General features: G+C 48.9%; 1 protein-coding gene across 4 annotated transcripts in view; it reads left to right on the top strand.

Annotated features, from left to right (window-relative positions):
• The window catches only part of SLC3A2 (solute carrier family 3 member 2), a 29629-nt gene extending 10016 nt beyond the window's left edge, over positions 1-19613 (top strand). The window contains exons 2-12 of one of the 4 annotated variants that reach the window (XM_037999180.2): positions 2361-2453; positions 3151-3243; positions 11581-12009; positions 12462-12635; positions 13476-13567; positions 15335-15403; positions 15510-15568; positions 16036-16216; positions 16324-16467; positions 18884-18967; positions 19078-19613. In XM_037999180.2, the coding sequence (XP_037855108.2) occupies positions 2361-2453; positions 3151-3243; positions 11581-12009; positions 12462-12635; positions 13476-13567; positions 15335-15403; positions 15510-15568; positions 16036-16216; positions 16324-16467; positions 18884-18967; positions 19078-19440 (1781 nt within the window). In that variant the 3' untranslated portion in view covers positions 19441-19613. Of the gene's footprint in view, positions 1-2360; positions 2454-3150; positions 3244-5471; positions 5490-11580; positions 12010-12461; positions 12636-13475; positions 13568-15334; positions 15404-15509; positions 15569-16035; positions 16217-16323; positions 16468-18883; positions 18968-19077 lie in introns of those variants that run through there. The other 3 variants (XM_073015352.1, XM_037999179.2, XM_073015354.1) reach the window with 3 other exon arrangements.
• Positions 19614-19850: the final 237 nt, after the last annotated feature.

Genomic DNA, 19850 nt, shown 5'->3' with positions numbered 1-19850 from the left:
GCACCACCACATCCTGCTAATTTTTGTATTTTTAGTAGAGACAGGGTTTCACCGTGTTAGCCAGGCTGGTCTCGATCTCCTGACCTCAAGTTATCCACCTACCTTGGCCTCCCAAAGTGCTAGGATTGCAGGTGTGAGCCACCACGCCCGGCCTGAATTGGCTATTTCTATTATGTGATTAGAATAGAATTTCTTTTTTTTTTTTTTTTTTTTTTTTTTTTTTTTTTTTTGAGACGGAGTCTTGCTCTGTAGCCCGGGCTGGAGTGCAGTGGCCGGATCTCAGCTCACTGCAAGCTCCGCCTCCCGGGTTCCCGCCATTCTCCTGCCTCAGCCTCCGGAGTAGCTGGGACTACAGGCGCCTGCCACCTCGCCCTAGTTTTTTGTATTTTTAGTAGAGACGGGGTTTCACCGTGTTAGCCAGGATGGTCTCGATCTCCTGACCTTGTGATCCACCCGTCTCGGCCTCCCTAAGTGCTGGGATTACAGGCTTGAGCCACCGCGCCCGGCCAGAATAGAATTTCTATTCAGTGATTTTTTTTCTTGCTGAATTATTGTGCTTTTTCTTACTGATTTTTAGTGATAATTTGTATGTTTCATCTACTTTGTTAGTTGTATTAGTTTCAGATAGTATGTCTATTTGTGGCTTGTCTTTTCAGTTTGTTACGGCAAGTTGTAGATGCATAATTTTTTCTCTTTTAATGTTGCAAAATTTATTTGTCTTTTTCTTAATGGTTTATTCTTTTGTGTTTTTTTTTTTTTTTTTTTTTTTTCTATTTTTGAGTTGGAGTCTTGCTCTGTCGCCCAGGCTGGAGTGCAGTAGTGAGATCCTGGCTCACTGCAACCTCTGTCTCCCAGGTTCAAGCTGTTCTTCTGCCTCAGTCTCCTGAGTAGCTGGGATTACAGGTGCCTGCCACTATGCCCAGCTAATGTTTGTATTTTTATTTTATTTTATTTTTTAAGACGGAGTCTCTCTCTGTTTTTCCAGGCTGGAGTGCAGTGGCCCAATCTCAGCTCACTGCAAGCTCCGCCTCCCAGGTTCACGCCATTCTTCTGCCTCAGCCTCCTGAGTAGGTGGAACTACAGGCGCCCGCCACCACGCCCGGCTAATTTTTTATGTTTTTAGTAGAGACGGGGTTTCACCACGTTAGCCAGGATGGTCTCGATCTCCTGATCTTGTGATCCACCCGCCTCGGCCTCCCAAAGTGCTGGGATTACAGGCATGAACCACTGTGCCTGGCTAATTTTTGTATTTTTAGTAGAGACGGGGTTTCACCATGTTGGCTAGGCTGATCTCTGGCCGGCTGGTCTCGAACTCCTGACCTTGTGATCTGCCCGCCCTGGCCTCTCAAAGTGCTGGGATTACAGACGTGAGTCACCACGCCTGGCCTCTTTTGTTTCTTCTTTAAAAACTCTTTCCTCATCGTGAGGTCAGAAAGATATTCTTTTTTTCTTTTTCCTTTTTTTTTTTTTTTTTTTTTTGAGACAGAGTTTCGCTCTTATTGCCTAGGCTGGAGTGCAATGGCACGAAGTCCGTTCACCGCAACCTCTGCCTCCCGGGTTCAAGCGATTCTCGTGCCTCAGCCTCCCAAGTAGCTGAGATTACAGGCGTGCACCACCACCCCTGGCTAATTTTGTATTTAGTAAGACAGGCTTTCTCTATGTTGGTCAGGCTGGTCTCGAACTCCTGACCTCAGGTGATCTGCCCTCCTCAACCTCCCAAAGTGCTGGGATTACAGGCATGAGCCATCGCACTTGGCCTCAGATATTCTTATTTTCTTCTAAAATTTTATTTATTTATTTATTTATTTATTTATTTATTTATTTTTGAGACAGAGTCTCGCTTTGTCGCCAGGCTGGAGTGCAGTGGTGCAATCCTGGCTCACTGCAACCTCCGCCTCCCGGGTTCAAGCGATTCTCCTGCTTCAGGCTCCCAAGTAGATGGGACTATAGGCGCGCGCCAACACGCCCAGCTAATTTTTGTATTTTTAGTAGAGATGGGGTTTCACCATGTTGGCCAAGATGGTCTCAATATCTTGACCTTGTGATCCGCCCGCCTTGGCCTCCCAAAGTGCTGGGATTACAGGTGTGAGCCACCATGCCCGGCCAATCTGATTACTTAGAATATAATTGTGTGATTGGTGTGAAGTAGTGATCTAATTTTATTTTTTATAGTGCCATTTGGTAAATAGTTCATTCTTTCTCCAGTGATTATATTATCTCTGTCATATATTGTTTCAAGTATGCATGGGTTATTTTTAGGCTCTGTTTTCTGTTCCATTGGACATTTGCCCATCCCTGTGTTTTTAGCATACTATGATTGTTACTTTATACATAATTATTATTGTTATTTTTTTTTGTAGAGTTGGGGTCTCACTGTGTTGCCCAGACTGGTCTTGACCTCTTGGCCTCAAGCAATCCTCCTCCCTCAGCTTCCCAGAATGCTGAGATTACAGGTAATTATTATTATTATTATTATTATTTGAGATGGAGTCTTGCCCTGTTGCCCAGGCTGGAGTGCACTGGCATGATCTTGGCTCACTACAAGTTCCACCTCCCAGGTTCAAGTATTTCTCCTGCCTCAGCCTCCCGAGTAGCTGGGACTACAGGTACATGCCACCACACCTAGCTAATGTTTTTATTTTTAGTAGAGACGGAGTTTCACCATATTGGCCAGGCTGGTCTCAAACTCCTGACCTGTGATCTGCCCACCTTGGCCTCCCAAAGTGCTGGGATTACAGGCATGAGCCACCGTGCCCAGCCTGATTACAGGTAATTATTACTTTAGCAAATAACATGCCTGCTGCCTGGTAGGACTTGTCCTTTTTTGTTGTTTTTTGGTATGGGGTCTTGCTCTGTTGCTCAGGCTGCAGTGCAGCAGCGTGATCTTGGCTCATTGCAACCTCTACCTCCCAGGTTCAAGCAATTCTGCCTCAGCCTCCCAAGGAGTTGGGATTTCAGGCTTCTGCCACCATGCCTGGCTAATTTTTTGTATTTTTAGTAGAGACAGGGTTTTGCCATGTTGACTAGCCTGATCTCCAACTCCTGATCTCAGGTGATCTGCCCGTCTCGGCCTCCCAAAGTGCTGGGATTACAGGCGTGAGCCACTGTGCCCAACCATACTTTATCTATTATTATTATTATTATTTGTAGAGACGGGGTCTGACTGTGTTGCCCAGGCTGGTCTTCAATTCTTGGCCTCAAGTGATCCTCCTGTCTCAGCTTCCAAGAATGCTGAAGTTACAGGTAATTATTATTTTACCAAATAACATGCTTGCTATCTGGTAGAATTTGTCTTTAAAAATATGATTTTTTTTCTTTTTTTTCTTTTTTTTTTTTTGAGATGGAGTCTCGCTCTGTCTCCCAGGCTGGAGTGCAGTGGCGTGATCTCAGCTCACTGCAAGCTCCACCTCCCGGGTTCACACCATTCTCCTGCTTCAGCCTCCCGAGTCGCTGGGACTACAGGCGCCCGCCACCATGCCCGGCTAATTTTTTTTTTTTTTTTTTTGGTATTTTTAGTAGAGACGGGGTTTCACCGTGTTAGCCAGGATGGTCTCGATCTCCTGACCTCATGATCCACCTGCCTCGGCCTCCCAAAGTGCTGGGATTACAGGTGTGAGCCATTGCGCCCGGCCGATTTTTTTTTTCTTTAAAGATATCTTTACTATTCTTGGCTCTTTTCTTGGCTTACTGCAACCTCTGCCTCCCGGGTTCAAGCAGTTCTTCTGCTTCAGCCTCCCGAGTAGCAGGGATTACAGGCTCCTGCCACCACACCCGGCTAATTTTTGTAGTTTTAGTAGAGATGGAGTTTCACCATGTTGGCCAGACTGGTCTCAAATTCCTAACCTTGTGATCCACCCACCTTGGCCTCCCAAAGTGCTGGGATTACAGGCGTTAGCCACCATGCCCATCAAATCTTTCTACTCATGAATATATGGGGGGTTTTTTTGGTTATTATTTGTTTGTTTGTTTGTTTGTTTGTAGAGACAGGGTCTCACTATGTTACCCAGGCTGGTCTTGAACTCTTGGACTCAAGAGATCCTCCTGGCTGGGCATGGTGGCTCACGCCTGTAATCCCAGCACTTTGGGAGGCCGAGACAGGTGGATCACGAGATCAGGAGATCAAGACCATCCTGGTTAACACGTGAAACCTCGTCTCTACTGAAAATACAAAAAATGAGCTGGGCGAGGTGGCGGGCGCCTGTAGTCTCAGCTACTTTGGAGGCTGAGGCAGGAGAATGGTGTGAACCCGGGAGGCGGAGCTTGCAGTGAGCCGAGATCGCGCCACTGCATTCCAACCTTGGCAACAGAGTGAGACACTGTCTCAGAAAAAAAACAACAACGAGATCCTCCCACGTTGGCCTTTCACAGTGCTGAGATTGCAGGCAAGAACCACCACACCCAGCCATTTCAGTTTTTTTTTTTTTTTTTCGAGACAAGAGTCTTGCTCTGTAGCCCAGGCTGGAGTGTGGTGGTGCAATCTCAGCTCACTGCAAGCTCTGCCTTCCGGGTTCACACCATTCTCCTGCCTCAGCCTCCTGAGTAGTTGAGACTACAGGTGCCCGCCACCACACCCAGCTAATTTTTTGTATTTTTAGTAGAGACGGGGTTTCACTGTGTTAGTCAGGATGGTCTTGAACTCCTGACCTTGTGATCCACCCGCCTCGGCCTCCCAAAGTTCTGGGATTACAGGCGTGAGCCCCACCGCATTTCAGTTTTTTTAAAAAAGAATTCATTAGCTGAGTGCAGTGGCTCATGCCTCTAATGCTAGCACTTTGGGAGGCAGATCAGTTGAACCCAGGGGTTCAAGACCAGCTTGGACAACATGGCAAAACCCTGTCTCTACCAAAAAATACAAAAATTAGCCAGGCATGGTTGCATGCTCCTATAATACCAGCTATTCAGGAGGTTGAGGTGGGACGATCACGAGGTCAGGAGTTCGAGACCAGCTTGGCCAACATGGCAAATCCCCATCTCTACTAAAAAATACAAAAATTAGCCACGCACAGTGGCAGGTGCCTATAATCCCAGCTACTTGGCTGAGGCAGGAGAATCGCTTGAACCTGGGAGTCGGAGGTTGCAGTAAGCTGAGATTGCACCACTGCACTACAGCCTCGGTGACAGAGCAAGATTCTGTCTCAAAAAAAAAAAAAAGAAAGAAAAAGAAAAATGAAAGATGGGTGAGGTTAAGGTATTGAGCATTTGGGAGTCAAAGCATGGCTGAAATTAAAGCAGAGAAAGAGACTCCAACCAAAGCAGTTCACTTGGCAGTTACTATCTGAAGAACCGATGTTAGAATACTATTAATTGTTACTATGAATCCTACAGGAGGGACACTGGCTGCTAAAGAAGAGAACTATCAGGGTTGTCTTAGTAAAAAGGCTGAAGAATGCAAAGTGGGGATAAAAGCCAGAAAGAGTGAAAGAAATAGAACCAAAGTCATCTCTTAGAAGAGAAATAAATGCACCATCTGAAAAGTATCCAGCATTCAAGTAAGTTAGACAAATGAACAACATTGCAGCAAGCCATTCTCTCAAATGCAACCAAATACTAAAAGATAAACACCAGAGAAATAGCAGGTCAATATGTGGAAAAGATGGGGCAGTACTTTTAACATATTATCCTTGGATTAATGACATCAGATATTCAACTGATCAGAGACAGCATACTTAATCTCATCAAAAAAGCTAAGTAGCAATAAGAGACCTTAAAATGATCACTGAGACCCTCCAACACCAGCTCTTTCTGCAGTCATGATCACACAATACTGCATCCTCCTTTTCTCCCTCCCCTGGCCCTCTAAAACTCTGTCATCACACTCTTCAGAAGAGAGTCACTAAGCGCAGCCCACACTCAAAAAGTACAGAGTTAAACTCTGTATCTCTGGGCAGAGGGAAGATCTACATAAATTATTTGAGACTCTTTCTCAAAAAAAAAAAAAGAAAAACAAACTATATATATATACACACACATATATATACACACATATTATATATATACACATATTTCATATATATATATATATATATATATATATATAAAAAAGCTGGGCATAGTGCAAGTACCTGTGGTCCCAGCTACTTGGGAAGCTGAAGTGGGAGGGACCACTTGAGGTGGGACGATTTCTTAACCTGAGGAAGTTAAGGCTGTAGTAAGCCAAGATATATAACTTTTTCTAATTATAAAAGTAACACATGGGCTTGGTGCAGTGGCTCACGTCTGTAATCCCAGCACTTTGGGAGGCCGAGGCGGGTGGATCACGAGGTCAGGAGATCAAGACCATCCTGGCTAACACGGTGAAACCACGTGTTTACTAAAAATACAAAAAAGAAAAAACAAACAAAAAAAAACAAAATTAACTGCGCGTGGTGGCGGGCGCCTGTGGTCTGCCGGAGAATGGCGTGAACCCAGGGGGCGGAGCTTGCGGTGAGCCGAGATCGTGCCACTGCACTCCAGCCTGGGCGACAGAGTGAGACTCTGTCTCAAAAAAGAAATCCTTTTTAGATGTTTTTGTTGTTTGTTTTTTCGTTTGTTTTTCGAGATGGAGTTTCCCTCTTATTGCCCAGGCTGGAGTGCAATGGCATGATCTAGGCTCACTGCAACCTCCGCCTCCCAGGTTCAAGCCATTCTCCTGCTTCAGCCTCCCCAGTAGCTGGGATTACAGGCACCCACCACCACGCCCAGCTCATTTTTGTATTTTTAGTAGAGACTGGGTTTCGCCACGTTGACCAGGCTGGTCTCAAACTCCTGACCTCAGGTGATCCACCTGCCTCGGCCTCCCAAAGTGCTGGGATTACAGGCATGAGCCACCACACCTGACCTGTTTGTTTTCACATAGGGTCACTCTGTCAGCCAGGCTGGAATGCGATGGTTTGATTTTGATCACAGCTCACTGCTGTCTCGACCTGAGGGCTCAAGTGATCCTCCCACTTCAGCCTCCTGAGTAACTGGGACCACAGGGGTGAGCCACCATGCCTGGCTCATTTATTAATTTTTGTAGAGATGGGGTCTCCCTATGTTGCCAAGGCTGGTCTCAAACTACTGGGCTTAAGTGATCCTCCTGCCTTGGCTTCCCAGAGCAATGGGACTAAAGGCATGAGCCACTGTACCTGGTCACTCCTTTTTACGTGTTTGAGGAAAAATAAATGTGCTATTTTCAGGCTAAGATCAAGTAATCATAATGTGTTAGGAAGCATGTGACGGATTTTTGCAGCAGAGGGTTAGAAAGGAACTTTCTTTGTATACTTGACCCTCTGCATTTCAGGGCTCCACCGCCATCTGCCTGTCTGAGTGTAAAGTGGACCTTATTGGCATCTGGACTGCCAAACTGCTTTCTTTCCTTTGCTTTGTCCCAGCTTTCTCTTAAAGGCTAAACTCTTGAAAAATTATATTCTTTGCATTCCTATAGTAAATATAAAGCTTTATGTCAACACATATGGCAGGATCTGAGGCTCTCTAGTCACCTCCGGTCCCTTTCTCTAGTCTTTTTCTCTGTAGTCTTTTTGTTTTCCTGTCCTCTATCTCCTAATTTATTAGTTTTTATTATTATATTTTATATATTTTTTTGAGACGGAGTTTTGTTCTTGTTGCCCAGGCTGGAGTGCAATGGCGCGATCTTGGCTCACCGCAACCTCTGCCTCCTGGGTTCAAGTGATTCTTCTGCCTCAGCCTCCCGAGTAGCTGAGATTACAGGCAGGCGCCACCATGCCTGGCTAATTTTTGTAATTTTAGTAGAGATGGGGTTTCACCATGTTAGCCAGGCTGGTCTTGAACTCCTGACCTCAATTGATCCGACTGCCTTGGCCTCCCGAAGGGCTAGGATTACAAGCGTGAGCCACAGTGCCTGGCAGTTTGTTTTATTTTGGTTGAACAGTTACAAGTCTTGGTTTGTTTTCCTGCAGTAACAGGTTCATCTTGATATGATACAGTGTTATTTAAATTCTTTTCCATTTTCCTGCCTTTGTCTTCACATGCTAGTTTTTTTCGGTTGTTTCTTTTTTCTTTTTTTTTGAGAGATAGTCTTGTTGTGTTGCCCAGGTTGCAGTGCAGTGGTACGATCTGGGCTCACTGCAACCTCTGCATCATGAGTTCAAGTGATTCTCTCACCTCAGCCTCTTGAGTAGCTGGGATTACAGGTGCCCATCACCATGACTGGCTACTTTTTGTATTTTTATTAGAGACAGGGTTTCACCACGGTGGCCAGGCTGGTCTTGAACTCCTGACCTCAATTATCTGCCTGCCTTGGCCTCCGAAAGTGCTGATTACAGGTGTGATCCACCACGCCTAGCCTGTTTAGTTGTTTCTAAGAAGGGAGATATTGGTTTTGATTGACATAGTTCATCCACTTATTTACCAACCACTTGCGAAGTGCCTATTATATGCTGCCTCCGAATAGGCAGGGAATAGGCAGGTTCATTGACAATAGCACAAGGCGCCTGCCACTTGTCTTCAAGGACAAAGAGACATCCAGACAAAGAAATGTAATAAACAAATGGGACATGATTGTAGCAGAGGTAGATGCATGGTGGAGGGAAAGTAATTTTGTCTGGGGAATTGAGAAAAGCTGTCACTTGAGCTAGATCTTGAATGAATAGGAACTCATGAGGTTGAGTGGACAAATAGGAAGTGCCAATGGCAGAGGTAGGGCATGTACAAGATGCAGAGGCCTGAAAAAGCCTGGTGTGTTGTGAGACTGGCAGGTGTTTCAAGGCTGATATGGCTGGAGGATAGTGCCTGTGAAGCGGTGGTAGCTTATAAGATTGGAGAGGCAAGCTGTTATCCTCTTTATGCATGCAGAAGGAATTAACTTCAGGCCGGGCATGGTGGCTCATGCCTGTAATCCCAGCACTTTGGGAGGCTGAAGTGGGTAGATCACCTGAAATAGTTCAAGATCAGTCTGGCCAACCGCGTGAAACCCCATCTCTCCTAAAAATATAAAATTAGCCGGGTGTGGTGGTGCACGCCTCCTGTAATCCCAGCTACTGGGGAGGCTCAGGCAGAAGAATCGCTTAAACCTGAGAGGCAGAGGTTGCAGTGAGCTGAGATCGCGCCACTGCACTCCATGCTGGGTGACAGTGTGAGACCCTGTCTCAAAAAAAAAAGGAATTGATTTGAGCCATTTGGAGCCATGAGGGTCTGTGAGTGAGATACTGTGTCATGTTGGACCATCTCAAAGACAGCTTCTGACCCCACAGTTCTCAACCTTGTTCTGAGGCCTTGCTCTGTCTCCTAAGCTGGCATGCAGTGGTGCCACCATGGCTCACTGCAGCCTCACAAACTTCTGGACTCAAGTGATCCTCCTGTTTTTGCTTCCCTTGAATGTTGGCACCTCATGGGATTACAGGGACACATCACCAGTCACAGATTTTTTTTTTTTTTTTTTTTTTGAGACAGAGTTTCACTCTGTCACCCAGGCTGGAGTGCAGCTGCGCAGTCTTGGCTCACTGCAACCTCTGCCTCTCGGGTTCAAGCGATTCTCATGCCTCACCCCTCCAAGTCTGAGACTACAGGCACGTGCCACCACAACCAATTAATTTTTGTATTTTTAGTGGAGATGGGGTTTCACCATGTTGGCCAGGCTGGTCACAAACTCCTGACCTCAAGTTATCTGCCAGCCTCAGCCTCCCAAAGTGCTGGGATTACAGGTGTCAGCCACCACACCTGGCCTGTTAGTTTTTTCAAGGCAGAGTCTTGCTGTGTCACCCAGGCTGGAGTGCAGTGGCCCATTCTTGGCTCACTGCAACCTCTACCTCCTGGGTTCAAGGGATTCTCATGCCACAGTGTAAGAAGTGGGATTACAGGGATTAGCAGGTGGGATTACAGGTGTGAGGCACCATGCCCAGCCAGGCCCAGATAATTTTAAAATGTATGTATTTATTTATTTATTTAGAAATTGGGTCTCAATATGTTGTCCAGGCTGGTCTTAAACTCCTGGCCTCAAGAAATCCTCCCTCCTTGGCCTCCTAAAGGGCTAGGTGACAGGCATGAGTCACACTGCGCCCAGCCTTGAGCATTTGTGCTCGAGATAAAGTCCATTCAGAACCTCTGGTTGGCACTTCTTATCTGGCACATGCAGGGCACCTTGGACCTCTTATCATCTTTGAGCACTGATCTGAACCCACTTGCTCGCCTTCTCCCAGGGGCTGCCCCCTGCACCCCTTGTTCCTAGGGTGGGGATGAGGATGGCTGCCTGGGGTTGCAGAGGGGACCAGCAGAAGATGATCCTTTTCTCTGTGCTATTACTTAAGATCTTGGCTTTTGCTTTCTTCCAAATACACAGCAATCTTGGCTTCCAGCCTAGGTGGGAAAGGGAGAAAGAACCGGTTTCCTCCAGCTCCTCTCTGAAAGTAGCCCAACTGGCACTGTTTAGGAACGAGGAGTTCCTGAGAGTGTTGGCACCTCATGCTGTTGATGTCCGGTAGTTTCCTGCTGTGAACCTTTTCTCTGCCCCACTTCAATCCAAGGACCCTGTGGAGGGAATTCTAGGCTTCTTCAAAGCCTTTGCAGTATCAGCTGCCTCCAAGGCCTAACATAGTGAAGTGATAGGGAGACAGGACCATGGGGGAGTTTGGGATGACCGTGATAGACCTTTCAAGGTGGGAAAGAGTCTGGCCATGGCATCTTCTGGTCTATTCTAGGAAGAAGGTGGATGCCTCTGAGACCTAGCTCTGTTCTGTTCGTTACAGCCCTATCAGTCTCTTCTGGATTCCTAGTTGCCAAACATCCAGGTGCTAGCAGCTGGGGGTGGGGTAGGATAAGAAGGGGGGTGTCTACCTCAACTCTCCTGCCCAAACCGTTCATTTTAAAGTACTGTGAAGAAGACTGGATTCTTGTTAATTCAATAAAGTTAACAAAGCAAAGTATTGTAGTGAGTACACAATAAATAGTTGCTGCATGAGGAATTACTTGAAATAAATTCAAGATGAGTCTTGAAAAACGAGTGGGAGTAAGCCGTGCATGGAAGCAGAGGTCTAGCGCCAAGTCCCAGAGGCCTGAGAGGGCAAGCCTTGGTGGGGGAAAAGGCAGAAGTTGCGACTGGCTGCCTCTGACAGCGCAAGGAGCCATGCGAAGTTGGGAAAACCCGGCGGTGAACCAGGGGCAAATGGAGGATGGTGTTGGGGTAGTTACTAGCCTGCCGGAACGGAAGAAGAGGGGCCTTTGGGGGCGATAAGGCCTAAAGGACACTGGAGGGGCCTCGGGATTTGGGCGAGGATCACAGGCCTCGTCCACTTAAAGGTGGCTCCGTGCCAAGCCTTCCCAGAGTCAGGTTGAAAAGAACCTTAGGTTTAGACAAGTTGGAGATGAGAAATTGGACGACGCAGGAAGTACTGTTGGAGGCGTGTTCCTGACTTTACTACCCTGAGCCGTCCACGGCTGGGGCAGTCCCCGAGGTTCCACCTTAAGGGGCGGGCCGGGGCGGGGCTCCGCTGCCCCTTCCCAGAGGCCGCGCCTGTTGCTGAGCAGATGCAGTAGCCGAAGCTGCGCGGAGGCACACAGGCCGGGAGACCGTTCTGGGTCCGAGGGTCCGGGCAGGGGTTGAGCCACCATCTAACCTCAAGCTTTGTCGTGTCGCCGGTTCTGCAGGCACCATGAGCCAGGACACCGAGGTGGATATGAAGGAGGTGGAGCTGAATGAGTTAGAACCCGAGAAGCAGCCGATGAACGCGGCGTCTGGGGCTGCCATGGCCGTGGTGGGAGCGGAGAAGAATGGTCTGGTGAAGATCAAGGTGGCGGAAGACGAGGCGGAGGCAGCAGCCGCGGCTAAGTTCACGGGCCTGTCCAAGGAGGAGCTGCTGAAGGTGGCGGGCAGTCCCGGCTGGGTGCGTACCCGCTGGGTGCTGCTGCTGCTCTTCTGGCTCGGCTGGCTCGGCATGCTGGCGGGTGCAGTGGTCATAATCGTGCGGGCGCCGCGCTGTCGGGAGCTACCGGCGCAGAAGTGGTGGCACACGGGCGCCCTCTACCGCATCGGCGACCTTCAGGCTTTCCAAGGCCACGGCTCGGGCAACTTGGCGGGTGAGTGCAGCGCGCCGCCGCCCTGGGTGCCCCGGGTTGAATCTGGTGGCCTGCACCGACCCCCTCCCCTGTCCCCAGACGATCTAGATGGTTCTCCCCTCCATCCGGTACCGACGACCGTTCCCTCTTCCCCCACCCCCTCCCCGGCACATTGCCCTTCCCTCCTTTCTTTGAAGAAAGCCGACCCGCCCCTCACTCTGTCACGAGGGTGGGTGACTCAGCGTCCTCCCTCCCCGCGGCGCCAGAAGCCAGTTGCAACCGGTTTCTCAAGTAATGTGCAGGAGTCCTTACATCAGCTCCTCTGAGTCTCGTGATTCAACCTCGCCTCCCCATCACCCCCTCTCCCCCCTCCCCGCTCCCCGTCCCATCCTTAGGCTCTGGGAGAAGGGAGAGTGGGGAGGTCAGGGGCCCCTCAGAGGGGCCTCACCTGTTAACCCAGCCCCCCATTTCAGGTCTGAAGGGGCGTCTCGATTACCTGAGCTCTCTGAAGGTGAAGGGCCTTGTGCTGGGCCCACTTCACAAGAACCAGAAGGACGATGTCGCTCAGACCGACTTGCTGCAGATCGACCCCAATTTTGGCTCCAAGGAAGATTTTGACAGTCTCTTGCAATCGGCTAAAAAAAAGAGTGGGTATCTTGGGGTTCCCAAGGAAACAGCTAGAAAGGACTTGGCCAGAGGAAAAGTAGATAGAACTTCTGTCTCGTTTCCTCCTAACTATCTCTGAGTTTTCCTAAAGCAGGTAGAGGGGAGATTTGTTAGTTTTCAGCCCAGAATGGATTTGTCCAGTCGTTGGGGGGGCTTTCTGTTTGGCTGTGGGATCTTGAGCAGGTCATTTAACTTCTGGGCTTTAGTGCCTTTATTTGGAAAATGTAGATATTTACTAAACCAGTGGTTTTAAACTTGTAAAACAGTAGGTTCTTTGCGGGGGAAGAATCCCAAATATTGTTTTACAACTCAGTATAGACACATGTTTAAAAAGGTAACTTTGGGAGTGGGGAACACAGGGACCACTTCTCTGCACTATAAACTTTCTGCCTTCCAATATCTTTTTTTTTTTTTTTTTGAGATGGAGTCTCACTCTGTTGCCCAGGCTGTAGTGCAGTGGAACGATCTCAGCTTACTGCAGTCTCCTCCTCTGGGGTTCAAGCGATTCTCGTCCCTCATCCTCCTGAGTCGCTGGGACTACAGCCATGTGCCACCACACCGGGATAATTTTTATATTTTTAGTAGAGACGATTTTCACCATGTTGACCGGGCTGGTTTTGAACTCGCCTGGCCTGCCTTCCAGTAATCTTAAGGCCCTTCCTTGCTTACATCTGTTTCAATGGAATGAATTTTGCCAGGGTTCAAATTCAAGCTTTTGTACCAAATAACAGATAGGAAACACTCAGTGACTTGCATTTGTGATTTCCTTGTTTCCCCTTAACTCGTAGACTGTCTCATAACTGCGTCTTCCATTATTCTAGGCATCCATGTCATTCTGGACCTCACTCCCAACTACCGGGGTGAGAACTCGTGGTTCTCCACCCAGGTTGACAGTGTGGCCACCAAGGTGAAGGTGAGTGTTGGAGCTGATGGCTGGTGGAAGTCAGATGCTGGGGCTGGAATGGTCCTTTCACAGCAAGCCCTGTAGACCCAGCCTGGCTGCAGCTAAGGGTCCCTTTGCTCCTTGGGACCAAGCAGGAATGCCTCCTCCTGTAGCCAAAGGATAGGCCAACAGCACACCTGTTTTTCTTGTTCCTTTTCTGACCTCTTATTTTTCTTATTTCCTTGACTCTGAGGATGAGACAGTGACAGGAAGGGACCTTCTCAGATGTCAGTCTGGAAGTTTGATTTTTCTTTCTTTTGGGAGAGGAAGCCCTTTCTCTGTGGGAATCCTGTCCTGACTGGTTTCCCAGTTCTTGTTTGATGTATTTGGAATAGAGCCCAGTCTGAAATGATAAGCACTGGGGTACTCTATGTGTCTGGGACTGTGCCAAGGATTTTATAGATGTTTTCCAATTCCCTGTATAACCAGCAAGGTATCTAATTTGCCATAGGCTCAAATCTATACTCAGCAGGCTAGGAGTAGGACTTTTAATGTTACCCTAGCTCCTGATGTCTGGGTCCTCGGACACTGACATGTTCAGCATGGGTAGAACAAAAATGGAAGCAGATACTGACACTGCTGGTAGCTGTGATTCTAAGATAGAAGTCTAGACTCCCAGCATTTGGGTAGGACCCTGGGATCATCCAGTTTAGGCCTTGCCAGTTACTAGGGGACCCGTTAAAAGATGCTGATGAGGGAATGTTTTTGGATGGTTTGGCGTGAGGGTCTCAGATGGAAATGGAGACCAGAGGAGAGGGTACATGGCCCAGAGAAAGGGAAGAATAGGGCCGGGCGCGGTGGCTCAAGCCTGTAATCCCAGCACTTTGGGAGGCGGAGACGGGTGGATCACGAGGTCAGGAGATCGAGACCATCCTGGCTAACACGGTGAAACCCCGTCTCTACTAAATATTACAAAAAACTAGCCGGGCGAGGTGGCGGGTGCCTGTAGTCCCAGCTACTCGGGAGGCTGAGGCAGGAGAATGGCGTGAACCCGGGAGGCGGAGCTTGCAGTGAGCCGAGATCTGGCCACTGCACTCCAGCCTGGGTGACAGAGCAAGACTCCGTCTCAAAAAAAAAAAAAAAGAAAGAAAGGGAAGAATAGGAGAGTGAGGGTGAAGTTCTGTGGTGTGTGCAGGATGACTGCCAGGATTCCATTCTGCAGCACTGGCCTCTTTTCAAATCTAAACTGCCCTGGGGCTGTGCTTTGAATTTCAATCTTTCATCCTTGGCCTTGCTCTGAGCAGCTATTGTGCTCACACCTTCCCCAGACCTCAGGAAACTGGGAGAGGGGCGATCTTTACTGACATTTTAGATCCTGTCTGCTGCTCACTGATTGTGAATGACCTTGGACGTGTCTCCTTGCTTCTCTGTTTCTTCATCTCTAAAATAGATACACTAACATTCCAATGCTAAGTGTTAAACGAAGTTTTGTTTATGGATGTACCTTTTCTCTGGTGCCTTTTCTGTAGCTTTCAAAGGTGAAGCTGTGTGATTTGCCAGAGGCAAGAATAGAGAACTAAAATGCTGTAGCACTAAGAAAATCAGTGGAAGGGTAGAACTGGAAGGGTCCAAAGGCTAAACCTTTGTAGTACAGGTGGGGAAGACAGAGGCAAGGGGCAGGCCTCTCTCCCCAGCTCCCGGGGAAGTGTGGGGTGGGTGAGGTTTAGTGTGGGCTGGAATTTTCTGAGCCTTTTCCTAAGAATTGATGTCTGTCCTCTATTCTTCTGTCCCCTGTAGGATGCTCTGCAGTTTTGGCTGCAAGTTGGCGTGGATGGGTTCCAGGTTCGGGACATAGAGAATCTGAAGGTGAGTTCCCTTTCCACATTAGGGACAAAGCTTGGGCGAGAACAGAGGGACTCAGCCAGAGCTTAGTAATATTCCCTGTTCCTTGATTCTACTTTTTTCTTTCTAGGATGCATCCTCATTCTTGGCTGAGTGGGAAAACATCACCAAGGGCTTCAGTGAAGATAGGTGGGTGCGGGTGCCATTCTGCTGACTGAGTTCCATTGTGGGAACCCCTCAGTGGAGTGCTAGGCCTAAGAAGGGGGGATTCCTAGTCTAGAGAACTTTCTTTACCTTTATTCTTTCTTTCTTTTTTTTTTTTTTGAGACGAAGCTTCACTCTTGTTGCCTGGGCTGGAGTGCAATGGCATAATTTCAGCTCACCGCAACCTCTGCCTCCTGGGTTCAAGTGATTCTCCTCCCTCAGCCTCCCGAGTAGGTGGGATTACAAGCATGTGCCACCACGCCCAGCTAATTTTTGTATTTTCAATAGAGACGGGGTTTTTCCATGTTGGTCAGGCTGGTCTCGAACTCCTGACCTCAGGTGATCGCCTGCCTCAGCCTCCCAAAGTTCTGGGATTACAGGCGTGAGCCACTGCGCCCAGCCCCGTTCTTTCTTTCTTATACTAACCTTGACCCCCTCTCTTCCCTCTGTAGGCTCTTGATTGCAGGGACTAACTCCTCCGACCTTCAGCAGATCGTGAGCCTACTCGAATCCAACAAAGACTTGCTGTTGACTAGCTCATACCTGTCTGATTCCAGCTTTACTGGGGAGCATACAAAATCCCTAGTCACACAGTATTTGAATGCCACTGGCAATCACTGGTGCAGCTGGAGTGTGAGTACCATGCTGGTGGGAAAGGGGGCAGATGGGAGAAGAAAGCGTTGCTGGGAGACGGAGGCAGAGGTGGGTTATGGGGCTCACCAGAGTGTCTCTCCCTGTAGTTGTCTCAGGCAGGGCTCCTGACTTCGTTCTTGCCGGCTCAACTTCTCCGACTCTACCAGCTGATGCTCTTCACCCTGCCAGGAACCCCTGTTTTCAGCTATGGGGATGAGATTGGCCTGAAGGCGGCTGCCCTTTCTGGACAGGTAGTGCTTGCTGTCTATCACAGGGAGGTTGTTTATCCATCTTATGATGATTCTGGGGATGGCGGCAGATAGACATGAGCCTTGGGGTGAAAACGCATTTGATTCCTAGTCAGTATTTGGGTAGCTGTGTGACTTTGGGCAGATTATTTTACCTTTCTGAATTTCAGTCATCCCTTGTGTTACTGCATTTCTTGAAGGGTGATTAGCATTAAATGAGGGCATATTTTTAATGGTAATGCCTGGTACCTGGCAGATGTTTGCTATGGTAGCCACCATTCATTTATTCATTCCTTTATTCTTTGGACAGTGGGTACTGTGCTAGACTCTGTGCCCTCAGAAGCTCATAGCTTAGTGAGGGAGCCAGACAAATAAGTGGAGAAGTACATGGCAGTGGCTGGGCACAGTGGCTCACGCCTGTAATCCTAGCACTTTGGGAGTCCAAAGCGGGTGAATCACCGTAGGTCAGGAGTTCGAAACCAGCCTGGCCAACATGGTGAAACCCATTCTCTACTAAAAATACAAAAATTAGCCAGGCGTGGTGGTGCACACCTGTAGTCCCAGCTACTCAGGAGGCTGAGGCAGGAGAAACACTTGAACCAGGAGGCAGAGGTTGCAGTGAACTGAGATCGCGCCACTGCACTTCAGCCTGGGTGACAGAGCAAGACTCCTTCTCAAAAAAAGAAAAGGAGAGAAAAAGAAAGAAATACATGGTGTGGTACTACTACAAAGGCATTCGCAAGCTTTAGACACAGGGTTACTGTTGATGCCTGACTTTTTAAAGACAGCTTTTCACTATGTTGCCCAGGCTGGAGTGCAGTGGCATGATCTTGGTTCACTGCAGCCTCCGCCTCCCAGGCTGAAGTGATCATCCCACCTCAGCCTTCTGAGTAGTTGGGATATGTACCATAGATAAGTGTGTGCCACCATGCCCAGCTAATCTTTTTTTGGAGACAGGGTCTTGCTCTGTTGCTCAGGCTAGATTCCAGTGGTGCGATTATGTCTCACTGCAACTTCTGCCTCCCAGCTTCCCAAGTAGCTGGGAATACAGGCCCACACCACCACGCCCAGCTAATTTTTGTAGAGACAGGGTTTCACTATTGTTGCCCAGGCTGGTCTCCAACTCCTGGGCTCAATCGATCTGCCTGCCCTGACCTCCCAAAGTGCTGGGACTACAGGTGTGAGCCACTGTGCCTGGCCACAGCTAATTATTAAAATCTGTAGAGGTGTGGTCTCACTGTGTTGCCCAGGCTGGTCTCAAACTCCTGGGCGCAAGTGATCCTCCCACCTTGGCCTCCCAAACTGCTATGATTACAGGTGCGAGCCACTGCACCCTGCCATCAGCACAATGTTTATAGAACCAGTTATTCATTTATTCCACAGATGTTTATAGAATAATTTTTATCTGTTACGCTGAGGATACAGCATTGCACAAGAGAGCTGGAGGTGGTTAGATAACTAGATATGCCTAAATAAAATGCCAGCTGCTGATCAGTGCTATGCAAAAGAAGGCAGGGTAAGTAGCCTAGAGACTAGGGGATGATGGGGCTTGTTTTATAGAGAGCAGCCATGGGAGACCTGGTAAGATAACCAAGCAGATACCTGAGGGAAGTGAGAGAGCTGGCTGGCAGTCATCTGGGAACTCTCGGCTGGGGCGCAACAGTGTATGTGTGAGGACCCTGAGGTGGGAGCCTGCCTCACTCATGCAGCAGAAGTTAGCCAGGCCGGGCGTGGTGGCTCATGCCTGTAATACCAGCACTTTGGGAGGCCAAGGTGGGTGGATCACCTGAGGTCAGGAGTTCGAGACCAGCCTGGCCAACATGGTGAAACCCTGTCTTTACTAAAAATACAAAAAAATTAGCTGGGTGTGGTGGTGAGCACCTATAGTCAGCTACTCGGGAGGCTGAGGCAGGAGAATCGCTTGAACCCAGGAGGCAGAGGTTGCAGTGAGCCAAGATCGTGCCACTGCACTCCAACCTGAGCAGAGCGAGACTCCGTCTCAAAAAAAAAAAGCCAGACATGAGTAGGGGAGGTTATATATCGATGAGGATGGGAATGGGAAGCGGGATAAGGGACAGTGGGCCCAGGGGTTTTTTTTTTTGAAACAGGGTCTCACTCTGTTGCCCAGGCTGGAGTACAGTGGTGCAGTCATGGCTCACTGCAAGCTCAAATTCCTGGATTCAAGTGATCCTCCCTCCTCAGCCTCCCCAGTAGCTGGGACTATAGGGACACTACACCCAGCTAATTTTTTAAAATTTTGTAGTAGAGATCAGGGCTCATTATTTTGCTGAGGCTGGTTTCAAATGCCTGGGCTCAAGCGATCCTCTTGCCTTAGGCTTCCAGAGTGCTGGAATTACAGATGTGAGCCCCCATGCCTGACCCCAGGCCTTTTTTAAGTCCTATTTTCTCTGCATTTCAGCCTGTGGAGGCTCCAGTCATGCTGTGGGATGAGTCCAGCTTCCCTGACATCCCAGGGGCTGTAAGTGCCAACATGACTGTGAAGGTAAGAGTTTTAGATGGGTAGAACATGACCAGGGGAGGGCGGCTGGGCTTGTAGAAGTCTGTACCGGGGAACCCTCTCACATGCTTCCGCTATGTGTTTATCATTCTTAGGGCCAGAGTGAAGACCCTGGCTCCCTCCTTTCCTTGTTCCGGCAGCTGAGTGACCAGCGGAGTAAGGAGCGCTCCCTATTGCATGGGGACTTCCATACATTCTCCTCTGGGCCTGGACTCTTCTCCTATATCCGCCACTGGGACCAGAATGAGCGTTTTCTGGTAGTGCTTAACTTTGGGGATGTGGGCCTCTCGGCTGGGCTGCAGGCCTCCGACCTGCCTGCCAGCGCCAGCCTGCCAACCAAGGCTGACCTTGTGCTCAGCACCCAGCCAGGCCGTGAAGAGGGCTCCCCGCTTGAGCTGGAACGCCTGAAACTGGAGCCTCACGAAGGGCTGCTGCTCCGCTTCCCCTATGTGGCCTGACCCCAGCCTGACGTGGACCCGCTACCCTTCTTTCCTTCCCAGGCCCTTTGGGTTCTGGTTTTTCTCTTTTTTCCCCTTTTTTAAAAAACAAAAACAAAACTGTTGCAGATTATAAATGAACCCCCAAATAGGGTGTTTTCTGCCTTCAAATAAAAGTCACCCCTGCCTGGTGAGGTCCTGTCTTCCCTCTGCATCTCTCATAGCAGGGATTTCTCTCCTTCCTCCCCTCCCATGAGTCTGCTGCTCCAACTCCTTCGTTATTTACGTAGGGACCAAGGCCCAGAGAAGGGGGTCCTCCCAAAGTCAACAGCAGGGAGGTGTCAGGGCTGGGATAGCACCCGTGCCTCACCCACGCCGGGCCGCAGGGCTCTCTGGACATCCTCGGTCTTGCCGACTGTTAACTTCATCTC

Source organism: Chlorocebus sabaeus, chromosome 1, assembly GCF_047675955.1.
Source record: "Chlorocebus sabaeus isolate Y175 chromosome 1, mChlSab1.0.hap1, whole genome shotgun sequence".
Taxonomy (NCBI): domain Eukaryota; kingdom Metazoa; phylum Chordata; class Mammalia; order Primates; family Cercopithecidae; genus Chlorocebus; species Chlorocebus sabaeus.
The sequence above is the reverse complement of the archived record's forward strand: the minus strand, read 5'-3'. Positions and strand labels throughout refer to the sequence as shown.